At 47.1% G+C, this 13,731-nt stretch overlaps 1 protein-coding gene across 1 annotated transcript; it reads left to right on the forward strand.

The window, feature by feature from the left end:
- The first annotated feature begins 1,388 nt into the window (after positions 1-1,388).
- LOC100771290 (dehydrogenase/reductase SDR family member 4) lies at positions 1,389-13,255 on the forward strand. Its single transcript, XM_027390577.2, has 8 exons — positions 1,389-1,632; positions 2,604-2,781; positions 7,430-7,531; positions 9,755-9,825; positions 9,919-9,970; positions 10,244-10,378; positions 11,019-11,074; positions 12,771-13,255. Exons 1-8 carry the CDS (start codon positions 1,502-1,504, stop codon positions 12,883-12,885), a joined length of 840 nt encoding a protein of 279 aa, XP_027246378.1. The 5' UTR covers positions 1,389-1,501; the 3' UTR covers positions 12,886-13,255.
- Positions 13,256-13,731: the final 476 nt, after the last annotated feature.

Below are 13,731 nucleotides of genomic sequence, written 5' to 3' on the forward strand. Positions count from 1 at the left end.
AATTATTTTGGTTGCTTCACAACTGTAATTTTGCTACTGTTACAAATAGTAATGTGTTTCTGATGGTCTTAGGTGACTCCAAGGGGTTGTGACCCAGGGGTTAAGAACTACAGCAGTAGGCTTTGAGATAGAGGGAAAAGTGGTATCGGTCCCAGGCCAGCTCATAACTCATCACATTTGTCTCCTAACCTCCCTGAATGGATCCTGTGAGGAACACAAGACTTGCCTCCACAGGCAGTCTCAAAACATTCATTCACCCTTCGAATTTGTGGGGGGGGGGGGTGTTGAGAGAAAGGAGGTAGATACACATAGTTGGTGATAACAAAAGATTATGTTTTTATTATGCCGAGGGTCATCACACTAGGTTCACATCTAAATTCCTCACTATGGTCCTAAGTTTATCTCCCCAAGGCTGCTCACCCAAGACCCTGAAGATCAGGTCCAGTCTCTAACAGAAGTGTCTGAATGAGGCTCAGGATCTTGGGAGAGACTCTCCAGCTGCAGGGTAGATCAAGCTAGCATCTCTCCAGACGCGCAGAGCAGAGCTTCCCTCTTGGTGTCTGCTTATAGACTGTCCAGTGGGTGTTATGGGTTCTAGGACTGTGCCTGGTTATCCTAAGTGAGTGATGTCAGCAGGTTCTGGTCATCAGGCACAGCCTTGGGTGAAGTGAGGTTCCTGACTAAGCTGTTTTTACAAGTCTGGGAGCATTTTTATTTTTTTTACCATGCTCATTACAGTTTGTTGGGGGGTGCGGGGAATGCATATACGTGCATGTAAAAGCCAGAGGTCAACAAGGAGTACTTTCTATCCGTCTTATCTTTTTCTTGAAACGGGCTCTTTCACTGGACCTGGAGCTCACAGATTTGGCAAGAGCAGCTAGCCAGAACCCTCCACCATCATCCTGTCTCTGTCTCCCCAAAGCTACATTTACAGCTGTTAGCTGACACACCCTTTTTATGTTGATGCTGAGGGTCCAAACTCCGGCCCTCATGCTTGTTCAGTAAGCCAAGTGAGTTATCTCCGCAGCACACACATTAACTCAAGCTTTTTTGAAAGAAGAATTATTTAAGATTTTTAAAGAAGCAAAAGAAAAAAAAAGGGAAATCAAAGCTTCCTCTACCGAAACTCGCCTCCCACCCCCACCCTCACCCCCCCCCGCCACCAAAAAACGGTGGGCCAACTCATGTGTGAGGAGCAGCTGAGGCACAGAAAAGCCGAGGGTTCCTGCAGAGAAGAGCTGTGGGCTGGCCTACAGGAAACTTGGACTGAGAACTTGCGGGGAGTCCCAACTTGCAGGAGGGTAGTGATCCACCCGGCGCGGGGCGCCAGCAGAGAGCGCTCGCAGCCGCAGCGGCTCTCCCTTGCCCCGGGATCTCGCGGAACAAGTCCTGGAAGTCGGGGCAGGCAGTCCGGAGAGTCAGGACGCTCGCTGCTCACTCGAGCGGCCTCTCACCCTTTGAACTGTCACCTCCCACCCCCCACCCCACCCCCGCCTGAACTATGCAGAGAGCTGGACTGCTACTGAGTGGCTGGACTCAAGCGTGGAAGTCGGTGAGAATGGCCAGCTACGGGGTGACTCGCCAGAACCCTCTCGCGAATAAAGTGGCCCTGGTCACTGCCTCCACCGACGGGTGAGTACGCGAGCCAGAGTCTCCATCCAGAAACCAGTGTTCTGTAACTCCCGGACTCTTGTCCACAGGCCTCAAATATGGCCAGAGGCCTGCCTGGGGGATACAAAGGAAACCCACGATGGACCTGAAATCCCCCGACCTGACCCCGCCACCACCCACCCTTGTGTCACCACTGCCTTAGGCTTTGAGACAGCCGGACGCTGCCGCGTGTACCCGGGTCCCCATGCTTCTAGGCTGCCCCAATCAACAGCTCCATCTAGAGTATGGGAAGACCAAAGGTTTCAAACCAGCCAAGGTTTCAAAGCTATTCTGCTCTTGCCGCCCCACAGACAGCTCTCCCCAGTAACCACACCCCTTGCCTCCATGAGCAGGGAGTTCCTGTGTCCAGATATTTGCTTAGGTCTGTATATTTCGGCCACCATGCCCAGCCTGTCTCACCCACCACTCTTATCTACCCTGTTGTTTTATCCCCACAAGACTTGGGTAGATAAAAGTTCCTCGGAAACTTAGAATACAGAAGTATATGAAAAGCTAACATCTGACAATTGCAAAATATGTTATTTATATTAACATTTTGAGCCATGCTTTTCCATGAAAGCCCCCAAATCTAACAAAGGATAGAATTTTGAGGTTGTAGTCTGTTAAGAGAGATATGTGCTCCTTCAAGCAATACCCTCAAACCACTCCCCTCTTTCCTAACTGGATATAAGTGCAATAACCAGTCGTGAGGCCTGGGGTAGACCATGTCAGGTCATGGGAACTAGGGTGAAAGATAAGATCACAATAAAATAATCTGACTAACCCTTCTTTCTGCACCATTAAGTCTACCCTTCCTAACAGAAACATGTGGAGCTCAAACACAGGGAGAACAACAATCCAAAGCCAGCAGTCTGAATCCAGAGCCCGTGAGTGCTCAAGTCCTTTTCCGCGTTGTAAACGCCTGGACAGTGTACCTCTTTTTGCACTTGTAGGATTGGCTTCGCCATCGCCCGACGTCTGGCTGAGGACGGGGCCCATGTAGTCATCAGCAGCCGCAAACAAGAGAATGTGAACCGTGCAGTGGCCACACTCCAGGGAGAGGGGCTGAGTGTGACTGGCATCGTGTGCCATGTGGGGAAGCAAGAGGATCGAGAAAGGCTTGTAACCACGGTGAGCAGGAATGATGTGGGCGCTGAGCTAAGAGATGGCAGAAAGGAAACAACTTGTACCTTCATCCCTGACTTTTAAGACAGCACTGGTGAGATGCAACCCAGCACTGACTTCTGCCAGCATCCCAGTGCCCACACCCAAACTAGTCCACCAATAATTTTAAAGATTTTTTTTTTTTTTTGGTTTTTCGAGACAGGGTTTCTCTATGTAGTTTTGGAGCCTATCCTGGCACTCACTCTGGAGAGCAGGCTGGCCTCAAACTCACAGAGATCCACCTGCCTCTGCCTCCCAAGTGCTGGGATTAAAGGCATGCGCCACCAACGCCTGGCTATTTTTATTATTTTTAATTATGAGTATGGTAGGGAGAGTGCTTGTGGGTGCAGGTGCCTGTGGAGCCCAGAAGAGAGCCTTGACTCGTCTAGAGCTGGTGGTTATGAGCCACCTGATGTGGGTGCTGGGATTGTCCTGAGGTCCTTTGTGAGAACAGTGGTCCTCTTAAGCATCCTCTTAAGCATCCAGCCATCTCCCCAGTCTCTCACCAATACAGTTTTCTTGTGTGCCCTTTTCTGTTACATCTGCATCCTAAAGTCTAAGAACAACCAGATTCTCCCAGCAAGAGAGGTGCTTCAACCTTTTAAGATCCCTTAGACATCACCCCCAAAATGGCTGGACAAAATTCTCTGGGTTGAGCTAATAAATGCTCTCCTGTTCTTTTGCTTATAGAGCTCATGGATGCTTGTAAGAGGCAGCTCACCGTGTTCCACACCTACTATGAGCCATTTCTTTCATGCAGAGCCTTGTGTAGATTTTTGTTGGGGGGGGAGGACAGGTCATTGAGGCAGGATCTGGTGCCAGAGCTAGAGTGGTGTAGAATTCACTTTGCAGCCTAGTCTAGCCATGAACTTGCTTCCCCAGTGCTGGAAGGAAAATTGTGAGCCACCATACCCAAGCAAGGACTGTTCTCCCTATATTTACAGAGACTGGGTCACATAGCTGGAGACACCTCTCTGGGTCTCACAACCAAGCCTACCCTTCTTTTGATGCCTACTGACTAGACACTTCCCCCGTCTATGTAGTGCCAGCCCTTAGATAACCAAATGGTCTTTAGTCTAAGCCCGTATCAGGCATGACCCTTGGCACCAGGCTCCAACTGTATAAGAAAATATGAACCATGCTACAGAGAAGGTTCATCTTCCTCCAAGCCCCAAAGTGCAATCACAGAGAAAGCACAGCCTGTGAACAAACTGGGCAGTTGGCAGAAATAATTTGGGCAGTCTTCTTGAAAGAGGAGAACCTTAAACAACAGTTGACTGAACTGAGAAGGATAAAATAAGATGATTCTATTTTTTATTATTTATTTGTATTTTACATGTATGAGACTTTTTTGCCTGCATATATGTCTGTGCACTGTGTGTGTTCCATGCCCATGGAGTTCAGAAGATGAACTCCCATATCCCTTGGAACTGGAATTACAGACAGTTGTGAGCCACTACACAAATTCTAGATACTAATCCAGGGTCCTCTATAAGATCAACCAGTGCTCTTAACCACTGAGCCATCTCTCCAGCCCCAAGATAATTCCATTTTTAAAGAACTATTGACAGAAACTTAAATGTATTTTGCAAAGGGCCAACTATTCATCCAAGAAAGTTGTATTGCCTGGAATAGACCACTAGAAGAGCCTGAGATTATAGTTTTGATTCTGAGAAGCATGGGCCAATTAGTGACAACTTGTGTGTGTGTGTGTGTGTGTGTGTGTGTGTGTGTGTGTGTGTGTGTGTGTGTGTGTGTGCTGGGATTAAAGGCCAGAAAATATCCTGTGGCCAGGCAGTGGTGGCGCACGCCTTTAATCCCAGCACTCAGAGGCAGAGACAGGCGGAACTCTGTGAGTTCAAGGCCAGCCTGGTCTACACAGCAAGTTCCAGGACAAGTTCCAAAGCTACACAGAGAAACCCTGTCTTGAAAAGACACACACACACACACACACACACACACACACACACACACACACACGGGCCACCAGCAAGTCCACTTAGCAAATCCTTCAGCCCTGGCTCTGAAGTCCAGCTTGAGTTAAACCTCAAGGAATGAATGGTGATTGGCAGATAGGATGAGGGTGGGGCTCCAGGGACCCTGATAAATGAGCAAACAGCCAAGGACTGAGCCAAGAGCAGGAACTGTGGGGAATAGGCTGCATGGGTGGGACTCAGTGACTTCCACAGCCTCCCAAAAGAGTGTCCATGACTGTGTAGCATATAGAACCCATGTGAAGCTTAGAGCAAGATGAAAATTATCTGGCAATGGTGAGGATTAACATGGAAGACGCTAAGAATGTCAGTGAGGAAGCCATTGGCTGTCATCCAGGTCTAGGGCAGTGGCAAAGGGGCCAGTATGGACTACTCAAGAGACAGTGGGAACGGAAGATTTTTCTAACCACATGTTGAGAAATGAGAGATAGGAAGAGAGGCAAGCCACATACACATGTGGTATACACACACACACACACACACACACACACACACACACACACACGTGTGAGCACGTGTGGACTCGCGGACATGCACACATAAACATACATAAAAAAAAAAACTACTGCAGAGTCTGTACAACAGATGTCAGGATAGAGAGTGATGGAGTAATCGTCAGCAGTTTGAAATGTTCTCCTTCTGTGTCAGCTGCTACCCTGCAGTAAGAAAAGCAGCTCCCCAACGGTGGTTATTGATCATAACCTCCCACCCTGCACCACAGTTCAACAGTGGTGTGGTGGGACAAGACGTATGGATCTCCCACTTGATAATACTTTGTTTTAAATTAATAACTGTCAGAATAGACAGATCCAAAACACATCGCAGTGATCATACAGTGTGGAGTAAACTCTGAGAGACATCAATGTGGTCTTTTCTCATTAACATTTTTGGGGGTGGCTTTTTATATTGGGGTTTGGGGTTTTGAGACAGGGTCTTGTTCAGCCTGGCCTCAAACCTGTGATCCTTCTGCCTCAGCTTCCCCAGAGCTGGGATCACAAGCGTAGACTAGCATATCCAATTTCTGATGAACTTTTATGGTTCTGTGATGTTCAGCCAGCACACAGCCTTCTCCCTGTCTGTGATGACAGGCCTGAAAAGAAAGGGAGACAGAAGCCAGAAGAGGATCAACACCCTCTGGTGTGGCCCATTACCCTCTCCCCTTCCCAGACATTCACGAGGGTGACATACATCACTTTCCTTCTGTTCTGATCCGTTCTGTTCTTGCCAGTCAGTCATACGCCATTAGGCTTTTTTGCACAGAGCCAAGGCAGGTGACTGAGACTTTGGGCTACAACACCAAAATTTAGAATACATGAGCAAGTAACGGTCCATAGTGGTTTTAAAGGAGTCTGTGGCTTTAAATTTTTGTTAAATGAACGAATTGACAGCCTGGGTATTCCGTTAGCAGTGTAGAAACAACTGAGCTTAGCACCTAGTTAGCGAGAATAATGAGTTAAAAGGATAAGCTAGCAGATGGTATGCGTGGCTAATAACACCCCTCCTCTGCCAAATTGGAGGCACAAAGTTGATTGAGGGCCCATTACATGTTATTTGCCCAAGGCTTCAAAATTGCCAGGTCTAGGCAAATACAAAGCCTGCTTTAAGGTGGCTGCTAACCACGGACCACCTATTTACAAATACTGAGGAGGTGAGGCGACTCCTTTCTTGGTTCTCTCAGTGTAAGCCTCGGTTTCTGCCTTGCCTCTTCTCTACCACTGGGCCAAAAAGAGAAAGGAAAATGACATCAAAGCCAAGTGTGAAACTGCTTCAAAGCCAGACTAGGGTCATTGCCATCGTCACAGCTCTCCTACACAGCTGGTTTCATACTGATCCCAACTGGCTTCTGGAGGGCTCCTGGGAGTCCACTCTCTGCTAGAGCTGGAGTCTGACCTCAGTTCAGCCACCACTTTGTACCCTGAGCGGGAGATCCCAAACACCCTGCTTAGATGTCCCTACAGAATGATAACTGAGTTACAGCCTGGGAAAATCAGCTTCCTTGGACCTAGGTGGCAACACTTCCACCATGAGGAAATTAGGCTAGAATGATCCTTCCCCAGGATCTCTCTTCATTCAGGAAGATGTGGACAGGCTGGCTTTGAGGTTGTGGTAAAACACTCAAGGAAAATGGTCAATAGGTGCTCGAGGAAATGGGGCTGAGACTCAAGAGGAAGTCTCGAAATAGATTTGAGGTGAGAAGTGAAGACATAAGAATGAAGGTGCTCACTAAAGAGAAGTGTAAAGAAAAGGACAAAGGGTCAGAGACGCCCTTAAGGTGAGGGCTGGAGAGATGTCTCAGTGGTTAAGAGCACTGACTGACTTCCAGAGGTCCTGAGTTCAGTTCCCGGCAACCACATGGTGGCTCACAACCACCTTGAATGAGATCTGGTGCCCTCTGCTGGCCTGCAGTCAGAAGACTGCATACATAATAAATAAAATCTTTGTGGGGGGGGGCACAGAAATAATAGCTTCAAGTGTCAGTAGAGCTTAGGGTAGCTTTGGCGAGAACATGCTTCAAGAAAGACATTTGACAACTGCTCCTGAGATGAAACTCCAGTCAACATAGATAAACGCACCTCCCTCCCCTTAGCTGTAGCCCTGACTCACACCTTCTTCCTCTCCAGGCTGTGAAGCTGCATCACGGGATTGATATCCTGGTCTCCAATGCTGCTGTCAACCCTTTCTTTGGAAACCTACTGGATGTCACAGAGGAGGTGTGGGACAAGGTGAGAGAAGATTGAAGCTGCAGCAGGGAGTGGGCCATAGAAACCAGTCAGCACTTGGCCTGTAGAATGCCTTCTTCCAGAGTGTAGATGTGAAGGGCTCACCGAGGGCTTTACCAAGTCATGGGCTTGGGAAAGTGTGAGGGGTTGGGGGTGGCTTCCCGTGTCCTGCTCTTCTCTTTCACCTCTGCTTTTCCCTAGCTTTGTCTACTGTCATTTGCTCTGTGCTAGCCACCTCTGCGTCCATTCCCCACCTCTTTCCCTAGCCTGCTTAACCACGCCCTTCTTCCTAATTTGTATCCAACAGAAACGTGGCAGCTAAGAGACCACCAATACTATGCTTAAACTTACCACCCACCCGTCCCCTTCTCAGCTGTTGGAAAAGAATGTGTTTTCATTAGTTGGAAATGTTAATAACTTCTGTTGGCCGAAATGTCAATTTTGGTGAAATTACAAAAGTTGATGCATTATAGCATACAGCCTTTGAATATGACCTGTTTCTTCTCTTTCTAACTGCACTGCTAAGAAAACTCTAGGCGCCTAAAAGGTGCTGGGATGTTGGTTTTCAGGTGATCATGCCTTGTCACATCATATTCATAAAGTAATTCACCCATCTGTATATACCCAACTGTATACACCCATCTATATACACCCTTTAATGATAAATCTATTCCCACATGATTTGGATATGCTAAATTCTTATGATCTCCATGTGGATTTCTCAGCATGGAAGTTTAAGGATAGCAAAAGAGAAAAAAAAATTGTAGCTTATCAGTGTTCCAAAGATGAAGACCAAAGTGCCAAAATTTCTTCAGTGAGCCAGTTTCTGGTTAAGATATTTTTTCAAGTAAAGAAGCCTCTTTTGGGAGAAATCAAATAAAATCAGTTTGTAGATCAGTAATTTTTCCTCTCCTTTTTATTTGAAAGGATTTTTTTTTTAATTTGTTGTTTTGTTTTTTGAGACAGGGTTTCTCTGTGTCTTTGGAGGTTGTCCTGGAACTCACTCTGTAGACCAGGCTGACCGAGAACTCACAGAGATCTGTCTGCCTCTGCCTCCTGGTGCACCACCACCATCCAACTTAATTTTTTTTATTTTTATGTGTATGTGTTTTGTCTGTGTTTGTATCTGTGCACCACATGCATGCAGTGCTCACAAAGGCCAGAAGAGGGCGATGGCTGACCTGGACGTCAGACCTCCAGAGTGCCTGTCATCCCATGGGGTACCAGGGAAAACCATGGTGTGAATATTCAGCTGAATCCATGAGCTCTAGGTTCAGTGACAGAACCTGTCTCAAAAAAACAATAGGTTGGAGTACCAATTGAGGGAAATACCCTGCACTGACTTCTGACCTCCCCTCCACAAAAATATTAAATAAAGTTGAGCATGAAGGAGGCTGAGGCAGGAGGAGTTGCCATCCTGGGCTACAGAATAAGTTCCAGGATAGCCTAGACTGCAGAATGAAAATATAAAACTGTACAGATGTGTGAAGCGGTTAAGTCAGGCAAAAGGTAAATAACTTGAATCTAGCTAAAGGGTGCTGGGTAGTCACTGTATTTCTATCACAAATGCTCAGTAAGATTAAAATTTTTCAGACTAAGAAGTTAGCATGGGAACACAGAAGGTGAACAGCTCACCGCTTATAACAATGTAACAAGATCATACATTTACATTTAAATCTGAGATATGGGAGCTGTGATTGTAGAGTACACCCCGGCTCCCCAGAGATGTTCCCTCATTATTCTACTTTCTGATAAATATCCATCCAGACAGTCCATCCTGGAGGTCCTCTTGCTCCTTTAATGGTGGAAGCCAAGGAGGCAACAAAAGTCCCCAGATGTCTCAGGTCAGGCTACATATTCCCTGAGAAGCCCAGCCCATTATAGTGTAGGTCCAGCAATGACCCAATTTCAGGAACCCCCTACTTGGAAGAAATACTAAATCCAGCTCAAAACCAAAGCAGACCTGGGAGGTCAAGCTGACTCTGGACTGGCTGGGTAGGAGAGATGCTTCATTCTGTCTCACCGACCCGATGTGTCATTATCTAGTTAGATGAGCTGTGAGAGGCACCTACCCAACCCTGAACCCTAATTTTCCCCTTTGTTAGGTCAGCTATCCCTGAAATCTCCATCAACTCCAACAGGCATTTTTAGGGAACCTATGTAACTCCTCATCACTGTGCCCTTGCAGCAGCCTTCTCATGTTGTCTTCCTTTCTGTTGGCTTCAGGTTCTGAGCATTAATGTGACGGCTACAGCCATGTTGATTAAAGCAGTGGTGCCAGAGATGGAAAAACGAGGGTAACCAATACTGAGAGGAATCTTGGGTGAGATGGGGCCCCACATGGGCAGTGGTCTTTATGCCGAAAAGGGTCAGCTCTCTTTCCTTTTCAGAGGTGGCTCGGTGGTGATTGTGGGTTCCGTAGCTGGCTTCACTCCATTTCCTGTAAGATCCTATAACTTTTACCCTGTCTATCATCCTATCCCATCCACCCCTCCAACTGCCCAAAGAAATATTTTAGCATCATTCTACCAAGTCCTCTCCCACAAAATAGACACCTTGTTTCCATGAACCCTAACCTACCTGAGACTCCAAGGTGACTTCTGACTGTGACCCTCCCTTACAGGAGGTGCCTTTTTGGTTCCTGCCTTTGTTGTACAATAAGAACCAACAATGACCTGCAAAATACTGAACTAACTCATTCTCTTCTCTCCCTAGTTTCTAGGCCCTTACAACGTCAGTAAAGCAGCTTTGCTGAGTCTCACTAAGAACTACGCCGCAGAGCTGGCCTCAAAGAACGTTAGAGTGAACTGCTTGGCACCTGGACTCATCAAGACTCGTTTCAGCAGTGCGGTGAGAAGGAAGAACACTGAACCCCAGACCCTTTGAGAGGACAGGGAGGGCCCGTGCCTGAATCCGGAGCCCCCACCCTTCCCATTCCTGCTGTCTGTGCTTTTGTGAATCCCCTCTCTGTACTCATTACTTCCCCAGACCAGACTCTCACATATTTCTTTCCTACTGGGCTCTACCAAGTGAGGAATTCAGACTGTACCCATATTATATCCTGTCCCCTAAAGTGGATGAGAATTGAGGGGACCAAGCAAGATTCCTGAATAAGATCTAACAAGAGGGTCTGGAGAGATGGCTCAGAGGTTAAGAGCACTGACTGCTCTTCCATAGGTCCTGAGTTCAATTCTCAACAACCACATGGTGGCTCACAACCATCCGTTATAAGATCTGGTGCCTTCTTCTGGTGTGCAGATATACATGGAAGCAGAATGTTGTATACATAATTAATAAATAAAATCTTTAAAAAAAATAAATAAAAGATCTGGCAAGAGGCCCGAAGTGGGGAGAGCAGGGAGTAAAGAAGCAATAAGAGATGAGAATGTGACTCGTCCCTCCCAGTTGCTGTGGGGACAGACAGTTCCCTCCCTTCTCTTCCCATGCTTTCCTCTTCTTACACATAAAAAGATTTCTCTTCTTCCTACAGTTATGGAAGGACGGATCAAAAGAGGACATCATAAAAGAACGCATGCAAATTAGAAGGTAAGCTATCACCGGTGACGATTCATGTGAAAAAAAAAAGACAGAAAGTTCACCCCTGGTTCTAGGCCCTACAGATAACACAGCATGCTCCTTCTAGACTTCACAAATTCATAAATCCAACACTTCTATGACATGACCAAGAACACTGCTTTCATTGCAAAAAGCAAAGTAGAGCTCTCGTTCATTGTCTGCCTCTGCCTTGAACCTGTGGAGACCAGAATCCAGTAGACAGTGCTGTTTCCAATGCTCAGACAGATGATCCTACAACCCAAGTAAAATGACTGTGAAGCCCACTGAGCACAGACTCTGTCTGAGGGAATTTCTCTCTTCCCTAGTGGGCTGGCTGAACTAACTACTCAGACATTTTTGCTAGGTCTCTATTGCTCTGTCACTGCCCCTCTCTCTGCCTCCCGGCTTCTCTAGCTTGGCCTCTCAAGGACAAATGCTGGCAGTGCCTACCTCTTCACTAGTCCAAATATCTTATCCAGCCTTCCTCAAGTTCTCCCAAAGGCATGCTGAAGTTGGGCATGAGTTTGGGGCCTAGATAACAACTTCTTGATAAATCGGGGCATTGCCATTCTGAAGACTCCAGTGAATGATCTAACCCCGTGCATCTGAGTCCTGGCTGTGCTTTTGAATCATCTAGGGAAGCCCTGACAAGTGCAGTTGATTAGGGCGCACTCCCAGGGACTCTTCTTTAATTAGCCCATGGTGGGATTTGCAGGTCTTTTTCTTCGTTTCCTTTCCTTTTCTTTTCATTGAGCCTCCCAATTAACTACTACATGTAGCTAAGTTGGAGAAACACTCACCTAGGCCTCCTAGTCACTTACTCTGTCACCTCTAGAACATACAGAATCACAATACAAACGTTGTGATTCAACACATGCTTATAAAATGAATCTGGTCTTAAAAGGATAAAAATAGATTCCTGAAAAGGATCTGTACATTGAACCTGTACCAATGAAATAACCTGATCCTTCCATTTACTGTCACAAAGATTCTCTGACACTGGAATAGTATATATACATGTTGAGACGATTTATTTTAAAACATGAAATAATTGTTCACCATTTTATCAGTTCCACTTTGCATTCTGGTATCTAAAACCAGTGTTTCTATATTTAAATATAACATGGTTTTGCAGGAATCAGTATTTATGCTTATATAAATTATAATCACATAATCATAACCACCCTATTTAATAGGCAAAAAAGCTGTACACTGATTCTGGAAAATCACCTACCTCTTTTTAACTTTTTTAAAATATGTATGGGTGGATTGGGTTTTTTTGTTTGTTTGGTTGGTTGGTTGGTTGGTTTGGTCTTTTCAGCACAGGGTTTCTCTGTGAGGCTCTGGCTGTCCTGGAATTTGCTCTGTAGACCAGGCTGGCCTCAAACTTAGAGAGATTCACCTGCCTCTGCCTCCTGAGCGCTGGGATTAAAAGCATGCTCCACCACGCCCAGCATGTAGGCATCACATCCCATGGAACTGGAGTTCGAAACTATTGTGAGCTTCCTTGTGAGTGTGTTGGGTCACCTGGACCCTTTGGAAGAGCAGCTAGCCAGCTAACCAATGGCCTTAACCACTGAGCCATCTCACCAGCTCCCATCTGATAATTCTTAAGCAAATGTCATGCACTGTGGGCCAGTTGAGAGAGGCTACCCTGGTTTACATTTGCTCCCTCCTTGTTTCCCAGGCTAGGTAAACCAGAGGATTGTGCCGGCATAGTGTCTTTCTTGTGCTCTGAAGATGCCAGTTACATCAGTGGCGAGACAGTAGTGGTTGGGGGAGGAACCCCTTCTCGCCTCTGAGGACAGTCTACCAGGTCAGAGGTTAACTCCTCCTGGTGGGGGGAGTGCAGTCCACCTTGCCGCTGCCTAATATTTTGTTCACCCCACAAAATCATCTCTACCCAGTAATAAATTTCTGCTTTCTCTATGGTCAAAGTGTGGTCAGATGAGCATCCCTGCTGTTGCTATGGCCTTGTAAATGGCTGGCGGGGGGGGGGTAGAGGGGGGACTTGCTGAGAAGACTGTAGTCCCCCTCAAACCGCGCCTCCCGCCCCGGTCTCTGGAGAATTTGAGGGAGATAGAAGGGGTCTGGAGTGGAAGGAACAGAAATGGAAATTAACAATTTACAAATAAAACGAACATGATCACGTTGCTCTCTGAATCAGTGTATGCTCGTTTCTCAACATAAGGTGCTTAGAGTATCTGAGAAGTCTGGGCAGTGCTGGGTCTCTGGATTTTCCCCAAGCCTCCTCCCAGTCTCCAAAGCCTGGGCTTGATGCTCAAGGGTGGAGGTGTCTGCGGAGCTGCCAGCTTGGGGGGGAGGGGGGTGGAGAGGCTCGGGAACTCCCAAGTGCTACTCTTAGCCTCACACCCCCAGGGACGGTGCCAAGGACGCCACGGGGATCCCCGAGACTAGACTAGCGAGCAGAAAAGAACCAACTCCCTCCCTCACATTCGGACAGGTCTTCTTGCAGCATCGCCCTTGATTCAGAGTTCCCTCCAGGGTCAGCAAGGACGAGCTGGCCGGTTCCTGAGCTGGAAGGAGGGGGGAAGGCGGGGCCGTGCAAGGATGACCCGGGGAGGGGGTACCAAGGCACATAAACAAAGAAATAGAAGATGCTGCTCCAGGTGGCTGAGGCGTGGGTG

This window comes from Cricetulus griseus (genome assembly GCF_003668045.3).
Source record: "Cricetulus griseus strain 17A/GY chromosome 1 unlocalized genomic scaffold, alternate assembly CriGri-PICRH-1.0 chr1_1, whole genome shotgun sequence".
Lineage (NCBI taxonomy): Eukaryota > Metazoa > Chordata > Mammalia > Rodentia > Cricetidae > Cricetulus > Cricetulus griseus.

Bases quoted from the DNA above. Each gene is read 5' to 3' on its own strand.
- LOC100771290 (XM_027390577.2), top strand. From the start codon at position 1,502: ATGCAGAGAGCTGGACTGCTACTGAGTGGCTGGACTCAAGCGTGGAAG. The intron at 1,633-2,603 runs GTGAGTACGCGA...TTGCACTTGTAG, and splicing joins GTCACTGCCTCCACCGACGG to GATTGGCTTCGCCATCGCCC. The intron at 10,379-11,018 runs GTGAGAAGGAAG...TTCTTCCTACAG, and splicing joins AGACTCGTTTCAGCAGTGCG to TTATGGAAGGACGGATCAAA.